At 39.6% G+C, this 22,161-nt stretch overlaps 1 protein-coding gene across 1 annotated transcript in view; it reads left to right on the forward strand.

The window, feature by feature from the left end:
- Positions 1–22,161, forward strand: part of PHEX (phosphate regulating endopeptidase X-linked) — a 1,559,577-nt gene that overhangs the window by 190,440 nt on the left and 1,346,976 nt on the right. The window contains exon 3 of the mRNA XM_069204739.1: positions 14,522–14,683. Within this exon, the coding sequence (XP_069060840.1) occupies positions 14,522–14,683 (162 nt within the window). The remainder of the gene's footprint in view (positions 1–14,521; positions 14,684–22,161) is intronic.

Genomic DNA, 22,161 nt, shown 5'->3' on the forward strand with positions numbered 1-22,161 from the left:
TGGCCCGACCCATTGCTCCTGTCACTTTATGAGGATAATATATTATTGTTTGTCTGTTGCCCAGAAGTCAACTTGACCCCTGCTATGCAGGAGATTGTTCGCTTTGGCAGATTCTCAGGATTTAACATAAACTGGGTCAAGTTTGAGTTGTTCCCTCTCATGAACATGACTACACCTGCCACATGTGAATACCACCGGACTTGGTGTGATGGACCAAATAAGTATCTGGGCATTACAATACACTGTGAAAAAAGATCAGGTGCTCCCCTTGAACTATGGTCCTGCCATTAATAAGTTGGCCACTCAATTCGAGACATGACTCCAGATACCTCTCTCTATGGCGGGCTGTAAAACTATTATTAAAATCCTAGTAGTACCCCAGTTTTTGTACCTTTTTCTGAATGTACCCATGGCAGTCACCAATAACTTCTTCACCACCCTGAGGAACCTTTTGCTAAGACTCATTTGGGCTGGCCGCTGGACCCTGATAAATTGGCACACATTGGTGCTTCCCTTTGAATGCGGGGGGCTCAGATTACCAGATTTCCACTTATATTATCTGGCTGCACAATATCAATTTGCATATCATTGGTACCACGCAGATGCATGAATCCCATATGCAAAACCTCCAGTTGAGCTCCATTCCCCCAAATGGCATCAAGTTTGATGCCTCTGATATTCAAACACTTTTGACTACCAGTTGGGCGTGGAGAAAACTCAGACAAACACTCGGGGGAGGTCTCCTATTCTTGCTCACCCTGCCTTTGGCAGATAATCCATGGCCCCACATTACACTAGAGAAACTGGTCCAAAGTACGCTATTACAGCACAACTTACACATGTTTGAAGACCTTTTCCCAGCTAGTCATGTCCTCTCACATGCCGATGATGCCCATTTCACAAATGCTACACACATGACCACTTTGTTTTGTGGCGCTTACATAATGTGCTGTGTGCACTGGTCCCTCCTTATCTGCTGGCTTCGGAGGAGTTTCCTCCTTTAACTTTGGTGTTAACAGATACAAGGAGCAGATTGGTTGCTAGACTTTACCGTGCCTGTATGGATATGCTGCTGACACGGAATGGGAAGGTCACAATGGCCTGGAAGCGCAAAATGCGGTGCCCCTTTCCAGACAGCATTGTTGCAAACAGACAAAACTTATCCCTCCCAACCACAGACACAAATGTATACACTATATTGTTTTAAACAGAGCTTACACCATGCCTAGTGCTTTGGCAAAATTATTCCAGACGAAACACTCTCAGTGCCTTAATTGCTGTGTCAAAGAGGTGGACTTTGCACACTTGATGAGGACCTGTCACCTTATGGATGAGTATTGACGCAAGTTGTTCTCAGAGCTTTCTTTAATGATAGGGACTGTGCTTGCACCGGTCACTGTTTAGGCTCTACTGGGCTATGTTAATGATGTACCAAAGGGGGTCCGCAGCTTTACTGTAATAGCGTGGTTGACAAAACAGGAGATTGCATTACAATGGGGCAGTATGTGTTGGCAACCTGTTGCTGCATTGGTGAAAAGTATGACATAATGTGGCACCAGCAGTGAACTCTGTGCCACATAGCAGCGTCCTATGGCTTGGGCTAAAGCATTTGGCAACCATTTCGGGAATAACTGTTGTCTCTAGAGCCTACCAGCTGTGTTAACATCTGTGTGTGAACATTGTAACTAGATGTCACACTCTTTATGTATGGACCTTCCCCAATATCATGTTCTTCAACGAGCTTGCAAATATTTCCCCTTTACTTTAAACTACTTGTTCATACTGCTGTTGTGTATTTATTGTCCTAGGATGGGTCTTCCTGATAACTGACATACTGCCCCCATTTGCTGATTGATTACCCACTGCATGAGTTGGTTCTCTGTGTGTTCTCTGTGATTTAACTACAACTGATAAATTACAATATATATATATATATATATTCTCATATATATATATATATATATATATATATATATATATATATATATATATATATATATATATATACCAAGCAGATTTTTCCAATCTTTTGTTATTTGTTGAAATGCCACTACAATTAGTAAATAAACAATATGAACTTTAAAAGCACAATCATTCCAATTGTCCGAAAAACATCCTAAAAACAAATTTGTAAAGGTGAAAGGTAGGTGGGTATAAAAGACAGAACTCTTTTGGAGCCGGACCTTTAACCAGAATTGATGAGTGGTAGGGCATTTGAAAAAAAACATGTTTTATGACTGAAGGAGAAACATTACATGACCAGCAGGATGATGGAATAGTAGGATTACATTTGTGCAAGATAGCTGGGACAACCTTAAATCAGTTGTAGATTAAAAATAGATTATGAGTTGTGTTGGCAGCACTAGAATTTATGTGTCTCTTGACTTATATTTTGTTCCATAGAGAAGGAGGAAAAGCGGTTTGTAACTAGGTTTTCCATTGTAACTCCAATATTGTTTTCTGGCTAATATCTGTGGAGGAAGGAAGAATACTATTGCTATGGGATGCTGTGAGCAAGGTTGATAGCAAGGGTTATAGAGGGGAAGAAGTAGAAGTGGTGATTAAACAAAGGGAAGAATGAGAATTGGAAATTACCAAAATCAATTTTTTTTTTTTTTTATACGAGATAGGAAAATTAAAGATGAATTGAGACTGAGAAAATGAGATAAGAGACTGATCGTGAAATAATTGAGGTGTCCATAATAAACCTTTATCTCGCCAGGATCAATACAGCTCTGTTATTGATTTTAATGAGTTTATTGTACCAAATCAAGGGATGAAGAAATAGATCAATGATAGAAGAAGTAGAAACATGTAATAGTGTTCAAGGCTTTTTTAGGAGAGGAAGAGACATGGAAGAAGGGTGTTAAGTGAAAGACAAAAATACTGAAAAAGATAAGGGGAGAATAAAAAAATAACTCTAAATCAGTCCGTTACGGGGAATTATTTGTTTACTGATCTTTTTGGTAAAGGACTGAATGTTTAAAAATAAGGCATTATGATATGATTGGAAATCAGGAAAATTAGCTCCTTCTTGTAGTTTAGTGTGTTGTAATCTGCTGAGAGACATCTGAGATATTTTATTGTCCCATAAGAAAGCAGCTGAGATAGCATATTTTTGTTTAAAGGGAAGACAGGGTGTTAATGGGAAAAACATGATTTTCATGGAGTCCAACCTAACCCACCATGAAAAAAACAATGGATGCCATTGGAAAGTAAGAGTGGATACAGTTGTGAGAATGATAGAAGAATTAAGAGAGACAGCATATTTTAAGGAATCAGCAAACCAAAGACCCAAACTACATACTTTTTACCAGATTTAAAAGAAAGTCTAATGATATGAAATCATTTTAAAAAACACAATTTGTTAAGATGGAGAATCTCACATTTGTCAGAATGAAGCTTGTAACCTGAGAGTGAGGCAAAAGTAGAGACTGTGTCCAAAAATGGTTGTAGAGAGGAATTATGGGAAGAAATATATAGAAGAATGTCATCAACGTAAATTGAGAATTTAGGGTCTGATTACAACTTTGGAGGAGGTGTTAATCCGTCCCAAATGTGACGGATATACCACCAGCCGTATTACGAGTTCCATAGGATATAATGGACTCGTAATACGGCTGGTGGTATATCCGTCACATTTGGGAAGGATTAACACCTTCCTCCAAAGTTGTAATCAGGCCCTTAATCTGTTTATCTACGCATTATAACCGTGTATGCTAATATGTTGTTGAGTCTTGGACAAAAAATGCTTGCGTGCAAAAATAAAGAAAAGAGGGGCAAGAGGACAGCCTAGCCAGAGAAAAGGAAGTAGAAATTAAGCCATTAACAAAAATTGATGCTTTAGGAGATGAATATGAAAGGTATACTTGATTAATGAACGTTTGACCAAAACCAAATCAAGTGAGAGTAAAAATAAAAACCTTCAGTTCATATATTCGAAAGCCTTCTCAGCATCTAGAAAGTTAGCTGCTAAGGAATGTTTATATGTTTTGGATTTGCTCAAGACATCAAAGAAGAGTCTGGTGCTTTCGGAAAGATGTCTGCTTTTTAAAAATCCACTTTGTACCCTGCCAATTGAATTTGGGAGGAGGGGATCTAGGAATAAAGCGAGAATTTTGGAAAAAGATTTATAATAAAATTAACAATGGAGACTGGTCTGTAATTTCTACACAATCTAGGATCTTTATCATCTTTAGGGATAAGGCATATTAAAGCTTCTTGAAAAGCACCACGGGTGTTTTGAAAGAGACAAGGATTAGAACTAATTGATGCAATTTAGGAAGTAACTTTTTGGAGAAATGAAGATAACATTTGATAGGGAATCAATCACGTCCAGTAGCGTTGCCTTTTTTAATAGAGTTGATTGCAGTGCAAATGTCCTGAACTGAGATGTCTGCTTCAAGGGAAGACAAATGAGTGTTTAATTCAAATTCTTTACAATTAGATGATAGGTATGAAATTATATCAGTTTGTAGAGAATTATTTTCTGGTGCATAAAGAGCTCTGTAGTAGTGGTAAATTCAGCCAAAATATCATTGTCTTAAAAAATAGAAGAGGAATCATCTCATAAAATAGTTTCTATTTTGACTATATCTTTTTTACTTTAAGATAATTTGCCAAACTTACACCTGCTTTATTCTTTGGCTTGTACTAATTCATTTAAGCATGACCTAGATGTGGACAAAAAGTGTGAGTGTTCTACTATTTTAATAAGTTTTACGATATCTAATGATTTTTGGAATTTGCTTTTTGTTAGAAACGTACGTAATAATAGCTTCCCTGGAAGCAGCTTTAACTGAATCCCAAACAAAATGAAAAGATATATCTAGAGATTCATTAAATGCACATAATTAAGCTATAAAAAAATCAAAACGCTGTGCAAACATATTGTCTAATAAAGCCCTTAAAACACTTACCTCCTGTTTGCATCCTATTTTATTGGCAACAGCACATAATCAATGGAAGGACTGAGTAAGCTAAATATGTAAAAACATTCACAGCTTTCATAGAGTAACATACCTTTCTGTCTTGCTGGTTGGGTAAGATGCTGTATAGTATGATAAAAGTTGGGTAAGATGCTGTATAGTATAATAAAATGCTGCATAGTATAAAAATGCTGTATAGTACAATGGCATAATCAGAACCCATCTCTGGCAATCATGCATGACACAAAACACTTCACAATTAGGGCACAACATAGATGCACCTTCCAATCATATGTAAGTTCCAGCTCCCACTCCTCACAGTGCAAAGTATGTAAAAACAATCCAACATGCCTTTCTGTGTCACTGGCTCAGATAGATACTACATCATGTTTTCTGCAATCCTATCAGATCACATCTTTGATCCTTCCATGACACTGCACATAATGAAAACTGTACACCACCCAACCACACATACAAGACCAAGCCACCAATCCTTCAAATAAAGCTATAGTGTCATGAGGCCATGTCAGTGCCACTAGTCTCAATTTACATGAGAATACAATTACTCAGACAGTAGCTTATATTAATGTTAATACCAGAGTGATCTGTACAGTGTGCTCTGGCTCTCTGCTGTGGAGTACTTCCACTCTGTCCAAATATATTTGCTCACATGACCTAGCATTGGTTTAATTCCAAGTTTTTCTACTAAAGTAAACATTTTTGCATAGGAAAAGGGGCATGTATCGTTCTGAAAGTTGTTATACAATTCTAGCTTTGTACATAGCTAGAAAATTAAATTGAAAATTAAATATTTCATTTTTTAGCTCGAGGCACATACATTTCACTGTTTGCAGCAGATCATTTAAAGAACAGTGCCTTCATAACTGCAAGATCCATCTCCCTTTAGTGCTTAGCCACTGCCCCCAAGAACCACTGTACACAGCAAAAACCTCAATGAGCCGCACTCAAAACAAGACTGGCGCTCACCAGTAGCCTTCAGCTATGTGTTTAAATTGACTGAATAGCCCTCCCAGCCCCTTCTAATGAAAATGATCAATCTTTGCAATGGTGAAGTTCTTCCAGTTAAGGACAGTTTGATAACTCTTAATTTCTCCCAATGGTTATTTTTCTTAGCTCCAGGTACATGTGTTTTGTTCTTCAAGAGCTTTTTGTTGGGGAATATTTATGAGAAAGGGCATGCAGTGCAGCAAGTCACCTTGCTGCACTGCATGACAGGGAAAAGACAGGAATGTACCTTATTTAAGTCAATATGATACATTCCTGCCTTTTTCCCTGCACTAGTGCATTTTTGCTGCCAAGCCCCAACGCAGGCAACTTTGCACCATGGTGCAAGGGTGCCTCTATAGCATGCAGGATTGTCTTTGTGCAGGATGATGCACCTGAGGCATATTCCTCTATCTATGTTTTCTACAGAATGAAAGAGGAAGTAGCAATGCAATATAAAGAGTTTTCTCTCTGTACATCTTACATGGAAAGGCATAGCATTTTGGCACATTCACAAGTTTACCAGAGGAGTTGCATGGAAACACCCATGCAATGCCCATGGAATGATTTCCCAGGGGAGAGTAAGGCAACACAGCGACTTGCGTTTCGTTGCTTTACATCAGATTTACGAAGTCTTTCAGGGCCACACAAAGTTGACTTGCAAGGCCTCATAAATCACATTTGGTGTTTCCATCATGCATGTATCACGTTGCTTGGTGCAAACACGAGCCAAACCCCCTCATCAATATGCCCTCAAGTGCCAAACATGTTTGCAGCATAACATTTAAAGACCAGTGCCTTCTTAATGCATGTTATTAGAAGGGTCATTCCCCTCTGGTGTTTGGACAATGGCCACACTAACATGTTTATGGAATACAACCTCCCATAACCACACAAAAATGGATGTATGATGGAACAACGCATGCGCCAACCACGCAAGCCTGAACAACGCAGTCGGAACAATGACTGCGTTGTTTCTACAAATTCCTTTACCACGCATGCTTTTACAATGATTTTTTGTTGTAAAGGCATGCCTGGTAAAGGCATGTGTGGAACAGCATGTGTGGTTGTAGCATGCCATCCACCTACCCACCCTAAAAATACAGCTACCCCGATCCCCCCACCCAGCCCCTAAAAACAAAATTACCCTAACTGCCGCCCCACCCTAAAACCATAGTACCCGAACCCCACCCCCTAAAAACAAAACTACCCCAACCCCCATTGCCCCTTAAAAAATAAAATAACCCAACCACCCCACCCTTAAAAACTACCCCCAATCCTCTCCCATCCCCACTTACCTGATTGCATCCTACTACAACCCCCATCCCTAAAAACTACATTAACCCGACCCCCCCCACCCTCACCCCTAAAAACCTGATCCCCTCCACCCGTCCTAAATACAAAATTACTCCGACCCCCACCCCCAAAAATACAATCCCACCCACCCTAAATAGAAAATTATCCCCAGTCCGTCGCTTAAAACCGAACACCATTAAATACAAAATTACCCCGACCCCCCACCCCACCCCTAAAAACAAAATCACACCAACCCCTACCCCTGCCCATTAAAACCCACCCCCACTCGCCATAAATACATAATTACCCCGACCCCTGACTCTTAAAAACCCAATCCACCCCACCTGCCCTAAATACAAAACTACCCAGATCTCCACACCTGCCGCTAAAGCCCCGTACCTCCCACCCACCCTAAATACACAATTATCCCAACCCCCCACTCCAGCGCCCTAAATCCCACCCCTCACCGCCCCTAAATACAAAATTACCCCTCCCCCACCCCCGCCACTAAAAACCCACACCCCACCCACCCTAAATGCAAAATTACCCCACCCCCATCGCTGCCCTTAAAAAGAAATTACCCCACCCCTGCCACTCTAAATACAAAATGACCCATACCCCCACCCCAAAAAACAAAATTACCCCGACTCCCCACCCCACCCTAAAAACAAAACTACCCCCTAGCCCCACTTACCTGATTGCGTTCTCTCCCGATGCTGACTCCCTTCTTCTCTGCCTTAACCACTCATGTGCGTTATTCACCACATGCGTGGTTAAGGCAGAGAAAAAGGGAGTTGTTGTTAATGCAAGCGTGGTTTTGCTTACATTAACAATGATGTCATGGTTCCTACCTGCGTTATTATGCCTTCCGTTGTAAAGGCACCTGCGTTGTTCTTGCCTCGTTGGAAAAGTCTTGCTATAGCAAGACTTCGTTGTATAGGATGTTTCCCCATAGAAACAGGAGTTGCACTTATGTATATCCTTTAGCTGTGGGTTGTAATAATATAATAGCCATGTTTCAATCATTATTTGCTCTACACAGAACCTTATGGTGCCTAGGAACTGGGTGAGAGTGGATTATAGAAGACAGAACATCAAAAGTGTGGGAATGATCATGTCTTTGGGATAATATTAAATATCACATAGTTTGTGGTTGGATTTTACATTGCAAATCATTACATTAAATTGCACGTGGCAACGTATGATTTCGACAGTACCATTATGCATTATAGGCATGATATAACACTATAATCGACAATACATATACCTTAACGTTATTAATGTAAAGTGGAACATCTAAATTGTATTATTGAAGGTGCATTTACAGTAGAGGATGAATGAATTAATGCATTTAAATTCACTGAATTCTTCAGTTAATTCTCCAGTCCAGTCGCAGATTTATAAATACCGAGGCATATTTATAACAAAGTGACGCAAAACAGTGCAGCAAGTCACCTTCCTGCACTGAGGTGTGTCATAGGGAAAGGGCAGAAATGTGCCATGTTTGAAAAAAATATGGGGAATTCCTGTCTTTGTCCCTGCATTGGTGCCGCTTTGGCTGCCAAACGCCATTGCAGGCACCCTTGCACCATCCTGCAAGGCTGCCTGCGCTGTAAGGAGGGTAGTTTTTGTGCAGTAAGGGACACCTTCTATCGAGTGGTGGCTGCCACTGGACACGGGTGGCGGACAGGACAGGTCGCCAAGGGACAGGGGTGGAGGGGTTTAAAAAAATAAATACTTAAAAAAAAAAAACACACACACTTACCTTTGAGGGGAGACACGTTTGTCCCCCCTCCATCCCCTTCCTCCTCCTGGCTGCACAGGCTCCCAGACAATCACAACGCTACTGACAGCAGTGTTGTGATAAGTCTGAGCGGCTTTCTTCACCGCTCAGACTGGGAGTGGGAGTCTGTGCATGTGTAGAGAACATGTAAAGTATGTATGTCTTTTTGGCCGGCTGAACACAGCCAGCCAAGAAGACATGCGCACTTTGTGTGCACATAGCCCTCCTCGGGCCCCCTCCCCTCCCTCCAGCCCAGCCCCGCCCTGTCCTACAAGGAAAAATATAATGATAATAATGTAATGTATGTTATTATCATTTTATTTTTCCTTTTTGGAAAAAACAGTGGAGCGACGCCCCTCTGCCTTAGCAGAGGAGCCACCCCTGCTTCCTGCACAAAAACAATCCCCTGAGGCATTTTCCTCTTTTTATGTGTGTTGGGGAATGCAGAACACGTAGAAAAATAAAGTACCTTGGAGAAAAAAAAAAAAAATCTCCTAGTTAAGCCTCACATGGGGAGGCATAGTATTTTGGTGCATTCCCATGTTTATTACTTTTGGTAAATCTAGGAATGTGTCGAAATCCATGAATGTTGCATGGGAACACCCACACAACATCCATAGATTGCCTCCCTGGGGCACAGTAATACAATACAGTGATTTGAGCTGTTTTGCTTCACTCCAGATTTATGAAGCCAGTCAGGGCCATACAAGGTAGCCTTGCATGGCTTCTTAAATCACATGGTTTTGGGCTCAAGTTGCGCAAGCACCACATTGAGTGGTGCGAGTGCAACGTAACTATCCTCATAGATACGGCCCACAATATTCTGTAATGCAGAACAAATCACAAACCTGCAGATGAATACATAAAAATAAAAGCATTACTAATAAGAAATTGTTCAGTGTTTTAATATTAATTTTTGACTGATATGATGCAATTACATTCAGTCATTTATCTTATTGGTGCAGACATTAAGAAATTAGACAGTCTCAAATGTAAATAAAAAGAAAACATGAAACAGACAAATACAATAATAGATTTTTCAAGCTGTCCTTTCTTTGGCTAAAGTAAGAGGTATATGTGTCATTTAGTTAGCATTTTTCCCTAATAATGTATTTCCATTTGTTAGGTGTGCACTCTTAATATCCCCAAAGTTACCTGTTTACTCGTTCCTATGACCCAAAATAAAACTTCCCCATGTATTTGCTCATACTAGATTTTGCCATCGAACATAAATAAGTTCAACATCCCTGTATATTTATAAGTTTTCTGTTGAGCATAATTAGTAACATTTCTCATGAGGCAAATACCTTCATATATAAAACATTCTACCCAAAGCATCAGTGTTTGGGAGATGGATAGAGAACAACAGAGGAGAGAATCTCAGAAAAACTGATTTGGAAGCAGAAACCACCCTGGACTAAAAAAAAAGACCTTCTTGGAGAGACCACCCTGAAATTACCATTTGGGGAACCAACCCATAACTTCCCAATCTTGATACTTTTAGTCTTTATTTGCTTGTGACACATTAAAAAGAAGGACATTTTTTCCATATGTATTATTTCTTCAAACAACAATCCTCTCATGGTGACTGGATCTACTGCATATACCTTACTAAGATGTAAACAGACATCTCAGTTAGAACCATTAAATTCATCAGTGGTCTATGGCAGCGAATCTTAACCTTTTGACTTCTGTGAACCCCCAATGTTTCACTAATGGAAGCAAGGGATGCCGGCCTAGGCAATTAAAAAATAATATATTAATATTTTATTTAATTCACAAATATATATGCAAAAGTTTAAGGCTGGAGCTTTCCATAATAAGATATTACTTCTAAAAGACCAAGAAATAGGCTGGATTCTAGCATATCACTTTGTCTTTTTGCTCCTAATTCATGCTGTTTTTGTCTGCATGTATCAGTCCCTCAATTGCTGTAGTTACTCCAACAAGTCAGGCTAAGGATTCCAGCTTCTAACCTCAAATTTCAAATTCCTTCACATTTACAAAGTGTTTTTAATTTTTCAGTTTTACACTTTACTTTGTTATTTAAATACACCTTATTTATCTGCTAATGTTATTTAATTTTCTATACAGTTGCAGTCCCCTGAATAGGTGCTATGGACCCCCAGTGGTCAACGGACCCCAGCTTAAGAATTGCTGGCCTATGGTATTTTGGATGCCCTAAACTAAGGAAAAACTCTCAGACATGTGTCTGCTCACGCACTCTATTTTACCCATTCGGCATAATTTACTTTTTTTCTTTACAAAATAACTTTTTTATTCAATGAATTAAAGCATTGCTTGGTCAAATATATGATCTATCAAATTCTCTTGACTAATAATGTCTATTAGCAATTTGAGAAGACCTAAGGCTAAACTGAATGAAAAATGTCTTAGGGTTCATATGTTACAAGCTATATCATACAACGTATTAAAATACATTTATCACACCAGCCTGCAATTACAGATTCCGTTATACTAAGTTTCCATCCTCTGAGATCTCTAAGACAAAATAATTTATGTATATTTGGAACTGTTTGAGTAAGTAATAAGCATAGCTATCAATTCTTCTTTTTTTCTCTCTTTCACTTTTTATAAGTTATCAGAAACCTGGCCCATGCCTTATTGAAAATGCATTTTCTTTTTCTCACTACCTAAGAGACTTTTTCCATGATAGCCAAACTACTAATTTCATTAATCCACTCTTCAATTTTCTGGATTCTCTTATACTGCTAATATCTTACAACTATTCTCTGTCCTCTTCATAATGCCTTTATGAGCCACAATTTATCTCCATGTATAATGTCGTTGACATGCTGTAGACAATTATAGATGATTAATAATTTACTTTTACAAATGTTTTGCCAGTAGCCATTGAACCCACAGCTGAATTTGATATCAAGTGACAGATCCTGAAAATGCAACACTAACAAATGTTCTCAGAGTGATTTATGTAACTTCTCTATGTAGTGTTCTGCCCTCGTCTGCTACCAGATGACAGGCTAAGAACACAATAGTTCCTCTTGAAGTAGGGAAGGGGCACAAAAAACCTGTATCCACATTCATCATGACTTAGCAGTTATGCATCAGTTACATTGCTATCCCATGCTTACAAACAGTCATAAACAGTGTTGTAAACAAAGCAAGTGTATTACAAATAAATAGGGTGTACAACTTTATTTTAACAAATATTATTTAGCTATACTTAAGCCTTGTATGTTTATGAGCATATATCCCTTATCATAGACCTTGCTATGCGGACCCTGACGTATGTTGGTGGTCTTCATTTAAAATGTACCTACTGTGTGAATATTCACCTAAGATAAGGCCTGTAAATCTACTTGAGTGTCTCCTCTACTTTTTAGTAGCTTGAATATACCAGCTTTAACCCTGTAAAAAATCGTTATACTACTAAACTAATCTGAACAATAAAGTGATATCACATGCCCTTTGACGTCACAGGAGGGGGATTTAAGGTAGTAATTGATACCAATAAAATTACAGGATTTAGGTACGATAGCTGTAATTTATGCACAGTGTAAAAATTCTGACCTCCCTGATACAGAGACAAGATGAGTACAGATGTTACAAGGAGGATCATAAGGGTCACAGTTGAAAGCTCTTCTCATCTGTAAATGTCACATCTGCCATTGGGTATGTACCATAAGTGACTAAGCCACTAGTTTGTTACCTCACTCTGGTGGATGGACTGTACAGACAGATTAGTTTCTCAGCTTGTGTTGGTCCTTAAGACTTGGAGCTGGCTCTTTTATCTGTGAATCTCAGAGACATATTAGTTGCTAAGGAAAATATAAGTCTGCATTTATGACTTCTAATTACCCTAAATGTTGTCCATTATATATATGTCAGGGTCACTGGAATGATAAGATTCTTCAACGATGGTGTTTCCACATATTTATGGATTTACTCCATTTGCCACATAATCAATCATCTGCTTCCTCATCTGCAGACTTGAACAAAAAAATGTTTCTACAGCAAACTGATCACATTTTTCTCAAAACATGGCAACACATGTTGTCGTGCGATGGAAAGCCCTTTGCAAAGGTTGGCTGGTCATCTTTAAATAGCTCATTGCTGCATTTATGTGTTAAACTAGGAGTAGTATGGTGAAATTGTTGCCCAGTGTTACCATGTGCAAAAATGATAAAATAATGACGTGATAGTATCACAAAATGCACCTTTTCTTGCTGCATAATTTAGTGAATCCTGCAACATATATTAGTCCTCCCCAGCCGCATAATTCCCTCCCTGGTATATGTAAAATGTACTCTGTTCTTGTAAAATATCTGATGGAGTAGGCGCCATCAGACGTGAGCCATCCGACCTTCCACACTACTTAGAGTGGATGTTCAGATAGCTTTCTGTTTACTGTCCATCACTGCCAGGTATATCCTTGCACCGAGGGGCAATAAAAATAGAAAAGTGACCTCTCACAACATGGGAGGAAGCTCCCATGATGTGTGGGTCATTCGTTTTTTCAGTTGTTTCAAAAACAAACCCTCAACTTAGATATTTGTTTTTGAAAAATAGAAAACTTTGAAACAATGTGACCACCATCTGTCATTTTTGATGGAGCTGTCTCAAACATTTCCTACATGGACAGGAGCTGCTCCGACGGCAGTTTTCGCTAGTGCATAGAGATGAGTGCAGAGCCGGTGGACATCTCTAAATTTGGCAGACGGAGTAAATACAGTGTGGCAGAAGTAAAGTGTGTTCATCTGTCTGTAGTTATTCCTTCTGCCAAACCCTAATGGCCCCCTGTGTAGAGTGGCTCAGTGGGCGAAAAACAATTGCTTGTAGTGCTACCCCAATGGATTCCCAGTGGTTTGGCAATCGACATGCATTCGTCCTATCAATTTTTGGGTGACTTGATTGTCAGTAGTATCCTGGAAATCTGAGACTGACCCAGCCTTCCCTTTCCAAACCTGCAAGTGCCAAACTGTGTGAATTCTAAAAAGTAGTTCATTTGCATCCATTCAAGGAGTGCTTCTTTGGCACAACTGTGTTACTTTATTGGTAAACCCGTCAGTATATTTTTATGTTCCTTTGTCAAAAAATGAATAAGTTAAGCCTCTTAGTCAAAGCAGGATGAGATAAACCAACACAATCATATCAGACTCGACTCAGGGCCCGCAGACCCAACTATCAGGCTAGAATGCATTTATTTGGGGGTGTAACACACTAAACACCCCCTGAAGCAACGGCCGTGCTCTTTGTAAAAGTGACACTCAAGCAAACAATGTCAATGTCTAATGTCTGATCAAGCACGGAACATGCTTCCTCTACAATAGCTTACTATTTAATGTCCTTTGAGGACACGAATTCCAGTTGTTTGAGCAGACATTTCACCAAGACCTGGATGACCAAGTGATAAAGATAAAATACACTAATTGAAAGTACTACCTTTGTTAGACAGAAATTTCGGGAAAAGATGGCATTTGTCCTGTTTAAAATGTCTCTCACGGCCGAAACATTTTCCTCTCTGCAGCTGCCGCTATCCGAAGTAAACTGAACCAGTCTGTCGACCCTTGCGACAACTTCTTCCAGTTCGCCTGTGGCGGCTGGATACATGATAACCCTATTCCTGAGGACATGTCAAACTACGGCATATACCCTTGGCTCAGGCACAATGTGGACCTCAAACTCAAAGGTAAGGATATACCCATGAGAATATTTGTGAACTACGACTGAGCTGCTCAGCCTAAAGTGCCTCAGAAAATGACAGTTGAGCCGTCCTTCTTCTGTTAATGTCCTTGGGTGCAGGTGCGCGAAAAATAACAAGCATGTGAATTTTCCTCTGAATAAGGTGCTCAGAAACGTGCATTTTTTTTTTCACAACAACGTGTGCTTTATGTCCTCTCTGTTGTTTTTTAAGCTCCATACAAAAAAAGCATTATTTTAATGGATAATACTGTTCCTGAACCCACTGCATGTTTTTGGTGCATCAGCAAATCATAAGATGTACGTATTTCAGCATAAAATTACTGTGCCTTGTATTAGTGGGTCTTTCCAAGGCTGTCTTGAATATCCTGCTTCTCGCTCAATTCTGATCCCTATTGCACATTTTATATGTTGTTGCGGTTAGTGGAATTGTTCAACATTTAGTCCTTGGACTTTGGACATATAAATCTACCCAGCGTATGAGAGAGGGCACGCACCAAGATTCATATCTGCTGTAAAAGATTTGTAGATGGCCTTGTGTAGAATGACAATTTCCAGTAAAATAGCCCTCTGTCCGTCGTTTCTGTTCGTGTATGATGTTTCAAGGACAATCTTTGCTTTCTGAGGAGATATTCCAAATGTTACAACATCTTAAATGTAATATGTTATGAAAAGAAAAGTTTTCACTTCAAATGATGCTTCCTCGTAGCTAGTATGCCAGCTTTAGTACTCAGGAAAGTGTTTATTTTTTAAATAAAGTGCTTTTGTAATTATTATTCTACAGTGTAAGGCAACTCAGTTAACCTACGTTTCCTTTTCTCATTTTCTCTCTCGCTCTCTCACACACACACACACACGCACGCACGCACACACACACACACACTTATGTTCTTAAAATATCTGGTGCATATTTAATAAAAATCCCGCAGCTGCACTGCACTGAGTAAAATGACAGGAATGCGCCATACTTAACGTTGTATGGCGTATTCCTGTCTTTTGCCTATGCTGCCGAACAATGTGCTGCCTGCTGCCAACCTAGCCAACATGCCTGCATTGTAAGCAGGATTGTATGAGTGCAGGAAGGGAAGGACAGCTCCTGCCACAAAAACAATCCTCAGAGACCTTTTTCTGTTTCAGTGTGTGCCACAGAATACAGAATGCATAGAAAGAGGAAGTAATGAGGAGAAATAAAGATGTTTCTCCTCGTTATACCTCACCTGGGGCTGCATGGCATTTTGATGAATTCCCAGGTCTACCAGTAATGGTAATTGTGGGAATGGACCAAATCCATGGGTGAATGTATGGGAACACCCATGTTCCACCCATTGAATGCCTTACCAGGGCAGAGTAACGAAATGCAGCGATTTGTGTTGTGTTGCACTCGTTTACATTTATCAAGGCAGGCTTGCATGGCTTTATAAATCTAACTTAAGAGTTGCATAGCTCTTGCGCACCGTTGCGTGGTGCAAGGGGATACAATTATTTCGTAAATATGCATTTCTGATTCTCAGTATTCATGTTGTTGGTCTTGTTTGAAAAAAGATGACAATCAGTAGTCCAATTATGCTGATAATAAGACATATGGTGATAATTCCTTGTGTTTGTGAATAGAAGCAGTGGCATTCAACACAGCCACTTGGTTGATATATTTGTGTTGTGCACGAATCAGGAGTTCAGATCTCTGGTACTCGGTCCAGTGACCTGACAGCAGTAAAAAAAAGCTTTGACAGTGCTATGGGGTGAGTGCTAAGAAGTGGTGGAAGAGATTGTGCTTGCTGGCGCAATTGTTCCCCAGTTGAGGGGCTTCAGTGGAATGGCAATGGTGATTCTCTGTCCCCCTCATCTAGAACTTAATTGAATTGTTCCCACTACTTCTCAACCAATAACCTCAGAAATCCACCACAGTGGAAAATTCCCAAAAGGTACAGTAGTGGCACAGTTCTTCACAACACCTTCATGTTCGATACAAGTGCCTGCTATACACATCTTCACTTCTATATTCACTCTCTCATCTTTGATAAAATCACATTGCAGAATCCTATAACAGCAATGGCTTTCTTAAGGGCAACTAAGCACATAGTTCTGCTGGATGAACTACCTAATAGACCTTTTCTCCTCTGTCTCTTTGTACTCCTCCAGCTTCACTATACATACTAACCAGGTATACTCACCCAAACACGTTTTTTGGCCATGCATCTTCTCCATATACACCATCTCACAATGAGACCTCATATTTTACTGCTGCTTTTCTACCACTTTTTTACTTTAAAAAATTATCTTCTCTTCCTCCCTCCTCATCTTCAAGAAAATTTGCCCTCATTTCCTTTAAGTATATCACCACTGGATGAAACAAGTCCACTGCATGCCGAATGTTATCCATTTCCTACGTAGAACCTTGTGCCATTTCTTCTACAATTCAGGGATGTGACATTTATTAAAATATCTGCTTGTCCATGGGACAGGTTGCTTCTTGACATTAAATCTACTTGTCCTGTAAAAAAATGTACTTGTTCCTTTGGTGCTATGTAGTGCAGCAACAAATTATGGCAGCAATCTCATTATGTGAAAGCTCTGATAATAGCCTCTCTGATTATGCCAGAGCCACTACTATAATAGGGCTCGAAAACTTGCGATTTTAATCCCTACTATAGCAATTTCCTTATTTTGCCACCTTTCCGTAGATCTACATACTGGGGCTGGTGGAAGCCGTAAGCAATAGTTCAAGGGCAGGTATGCCTTTAAGTCTGCAAACCTACTAACTTGCATGTTTTAAGGATTTAACCATAATGAGAAAGGTTGAAAATGTACTCCCGACAATGACAGAAGTAGAAGTTCTTCCATGGTTGGGAAAAAAGTGGATGGAGGGAAGGTGACCTTGTAAAAGCTCAATAGATTTTCACTTGAGCAAATCTACACATGAATATTTGATTGTGCTAAAATACAATTCACAAATATTTTTCTAGGAGTATGATTTCCTGTTCTATTTCTGTAAGTTCTTGTGAATTCATGAAAGCCACAAATTCAAAGACATATACCATGGGTGCACTTTTGTGACTTTCTTTAAGGTGTTGGTCCCTAATTAGGTCTGACATTAACAAAGACATTTTGTTTTTATTAAACTTCTATTTCTCTCTCTATCTATTCCCTGGCATTACCGTGAGTGACCTCATTCTGCTCTTTTACAAGAAGCATATTGGCACACAAAGTAGTTTTGTTCAGTGCCAGGAACTACTGTGGCAATCAGTGGCCTAACAAAACTGGAGCCCCCCCCCTCCAGACTCACTAAGAGCAGGTGCTGTTCTTAGGGTACTCCCCTGGAGGGGGGCTGCAGGGCCTTTGTTATGCCACTTGTGACTGGTGAGACCAAAAACGTTTTTTTTTTGCCAGTGTTTGTTACAATGGTGAGGGCCTGGCAGCTCCCACAACAATAAAGTGTTACAAAAGCCATGTCAAAACAAGACACACATTGACAAAACCAAAAGAGACTCAAAAAATGTCGGATCGGTTGGCTTTGCCAGTGCCTGTTTATTTTCATGCTTCCCATAATCTGTTGAAAATGGTTACACTGATTTTCCACTAGGAATAATTTTTAGAAATACTGGCATGCATCAACACATTTCACTAAATGATGCTACGGAGAAATAGCACCAAAAATGCCATAGTAGCATAACGTTTTTTCCTACTTGCATTTTATTTTAACATTTGATTTTGAAAGCAAAGAATCATCATTCTTGCTTACAGGCTTCTGCAAACATGTGCATCTAATCAGATAGCATTCTGGGAGCATTATACTTATCCTCATATTGTTAAACTTTTAAAAGCTGTGTACACTTTTTTTAAAAAATTTTTTTTTTTTACTGGAAACACTGTCAGTAATGCAGTGTGACATTAAAACATTTATTTACAATGCTCACCCTGTTAATGAAGGCTTTTCATCAATGAACCTTAAATACAAGTTTGAACAGCATTAACATGAACACACATTACCTCAACTACAACTACAGAAAGTTCCCTTCTCTGTAAACTTGTAGCCAAAGTGTTTGTGCTGCTGGGGGTTAGGCCTACTTGTCCCAAGGACAGAATAAACATGAAAGCTTGTTGCCCTTGACCCCAAACAATATGTCCTGGGCATCTGGCAATAGAAATTTCACATCCCTTCAATTTCAGGCTTAGTTGAGAATATTGTTGCCTCCCTTTCACAACCTTCAGTTCTGCATCGCCTATCATATGTTCTTGTCCAGAATCATCACCTGAATTTCCACCTACTCAAATCTGCCTCTTCTTCCTCCTTCTCATATACTACTTCACCAAAAACATGATGACTATGTTAGACCTCAGCATATGAAGTACTATAACATCTTTCTCCCTGAATTCCTGCATCACATCTTCCTAACTCTAAAGAAACACCCACCTACCCTCAAGTACCCCAGTAACCTGCTCACCAATTAACAGTAGGGAAGTACCAACTTTTTCTACATGAAATTCTAGAGTGTCATACATTACTACAACCACTATTTTCTGGACTGTGAGCTCAGTTTCACTTCCTCAGATAGAATGCATTGTTTTCTAATATTCTACTTCTGCCTGTTCAAAGCATCACCATTGTGAAGTTTAAAGCTGCTACAATGTGAAGCCTATTTTGATAAAGTGAAACAAACATAAAAAAATACAAATTGCTGTTTGTACCAATTAAGGTAATGTTTTGTCCAAGCAGTGCTTAACCCGGACAGGGATTGTCCACCTTTGTGGGGATCGCAATGTTCCTCTGAATGGCAGTCGAATAGAGCCATTTCTACTGTCTCAGTCTACACAAGCAAGGGACAGTAAGCAACTCCACACCTCTGTTCTTTTTCACATCATTAGTGGGGGTGACCTGCGTCGTGTTAAATGCCCATGTCACTTCGTCTATTCCAGAGCTCTTTTGACCATTCTACTATCCAGGAATGTATCAATCAATCTTTCATCTCTCAGTCTCAAAAATATATTCCTTTCCTCTCCTGGTCACCTTCAGTTTTGTAGTCTATGTGCTTGTCATCCTCATGCTAGAAATTGTTTGCTGATGATGTTTAATAACACATTATTTCTGGTGCTAAGTCGGAGAATAAAATTATCTTTTCTCTATTTTGTTTTTTATACCTGAAGAACATCTACAACTTTTAGTAAAAGAGCTTAACTATGAAAGCTAGTCCTCTGTAATGACTTCCTATGCCTTTCCTTTCCTTTTTCTTCAGTCCCAATCATGTGTTGATCTGCAACAGACCTTTTACACTTCTTTTCCGAGGACTATCGTGGGTTTATGGCTACCAAATTACTAGGCAAGCATTATAATCAGATTTTCTCTACTTTAGTGTCAGAAATTTCTTCTTCAACTAATGTGTTCTGTGTGCCTTCAAAAGGACCTCCTTTATATTAATCTTGATCGCATCGCTGGTTTTATTATTGGAAGGAATTTTTCCATGTTCCATACTCTTTCCATAAGAGGTGCTACCAACTTTGGAACTTTGCTACTCACTTTGTCCAACTTAATGTTGAGTTTGTAACGGATTAGCTATTTTTGGACACCTTTTGTTTGATCCTTACCAGTGTCACTGTATTTCTTGGTGGCAAATCAGTAATGAACACTCAGGTTCCTATTACCTTGTTTCTTCCCTCTTGCACTCAAGGAATTAGGGATTTCCTTATCTACATCTTCTTTTGCATGCTTCGCCTTGTGTTTTTATATCAGCAGCCTCTGGAGATGCAAACTGGGTTTCCTGTAAGGATACAATCTCTGTTGCTACCACTGACTCCATGCCCTCTATTGAAATATTGTCCAGCAGGCCATTTCTTTCTTCCTCGTGCACAACATCTAGGCATGCCAAACTCTTAGAAATCCAGAAGTAACCAGCTATCTCAATCAGTGGCATAGAAGGATCATTACTACAGAATAACCACATTTACATTTACATTACCTTTTTCATCGCCATGCTTACCGGAATATCCAGCTATGTAGTAATTTCAGCAAGTGCATAAGGTCACGACTTGAGTACTTCTTGCCGCTATAATCAGCCAGTCTTTGGGCACCACTTGGTTTCTTGCTTGTTCTGGATTGACCAAGGTAGGGGCGACTCTTTCCAATAGCCACGGTTATGCTGATAATAAAACACCAAGCAGGCCATAACTTCCAGAAGGAGTCCCAGAGGAAAAAATCTAATGTGGGAAAAACCTCAGAATCAAGGACTCTTGAAAAAAGAAGAACAAAAGCACCCAAAAAACTGGAACAAGCTGCAGGCAGAAAAAAACCCAGGAGAAATCCAAAATCACAGGGTACAGGAGCAAGGAGCACAACCACGAAGGAACTGTTTGCAACACAAGAAACAGAAGACCAACTGTGCTTATATACTGACAAACAGGAAGTGACATGCAGGAAGTATTGAAAACACCATCTTGGATTGGGAAAGACCACATTGAGGTGAATGGAAAATATTATAGAAAGGAAGTGAGCAAAGCATGCAGGGAAAGGAACACAGACTCTTAGGAAGAAGAAACATGACTAAGGCAAGGAAAAGAAAAAAGGATGAAAAAAGAAGAAAAGAGGAAAACAGCAAAAACAGGTAAGCAACTTAGGAGGGTAAAGAGCGAGGGCAGCTTAAACAGTGCCCAAAGGGAAAGTTTAGCCAAAAAGCGGACCATGACAGAAACGGCCGTCCGAGACACAGACCGCCAATCTGACTGCAGCCCGTAAGTGAGGCAACTCCAAAGCCCCTCAACTTCTGGGTGCATAGTCAGTTGGGGGGGAGTAAGAATATTCTAGAATCCAGTAACTTTCACACTGTTTTTGTTACAACAGGTAGGATGCTTCCTTTCTCAGAAAATGTGATTGATTTCAAGGGTTAAAAAAAGAGAGGTAGGTTATCAAAACAGACTATCTATCGTCCCTGTAGCCTGTTTCATTGGAAGCTAACGAGAACTATTTAGAAGAAATGCAGAGTGGTTACCAGTCCTTAGCCAACCCACTGGCATTTGGGACTTTGGGCATGATTTAGATTTTGGTGGAAGGATTAATCCATCACAAACAACAAAATAGCAATCTGTAAAGCAGATACATTATCTCACCAGGCTATATTTCACAACAGACCAGTGTAGGCTGGAGCAATGTCAGTCAAATTTAAGTTGTACCTGACTTTTGAATACTCTGCCATTGCACAATAGGCTAATCAAAGCACCATGCCATATTGGTATCTGGAGTTTCCTAATTGAACATTGCATCTGAATGACTAGTAGGTTTAAGTAGTGATAACCTCTTATATATCAGGCATAGGGTCATGAAAGCTGTTGGCTTAGTAGCAACATGACTCTATGACCTGTACAGTTGTGCAATTGCTCCACACAGCAAATCTATGTTTGACATACTATATCTGAAAGGTGAGGAGGGAGTTCAGCTAATGCCCATTGAATTCTTGGCCTCTCAGATGAGACAGAGAACTA

Source organism: Pleurodeles waltl, chromosome 8 (genome assembly GCF_031143425.1).
Source record: "Pleurodeles waltl isolate 20211129_DDA chromosome 8, aPleWal1.hap1.20221129, whole genome shotgun sequence".
Taxonomy (NCBI): Eukaryota; Metazoa; Chordata; class Amphibia; order Caudata; family Salamandridae; genus Pleurodeles; species Pleurodeles waltl.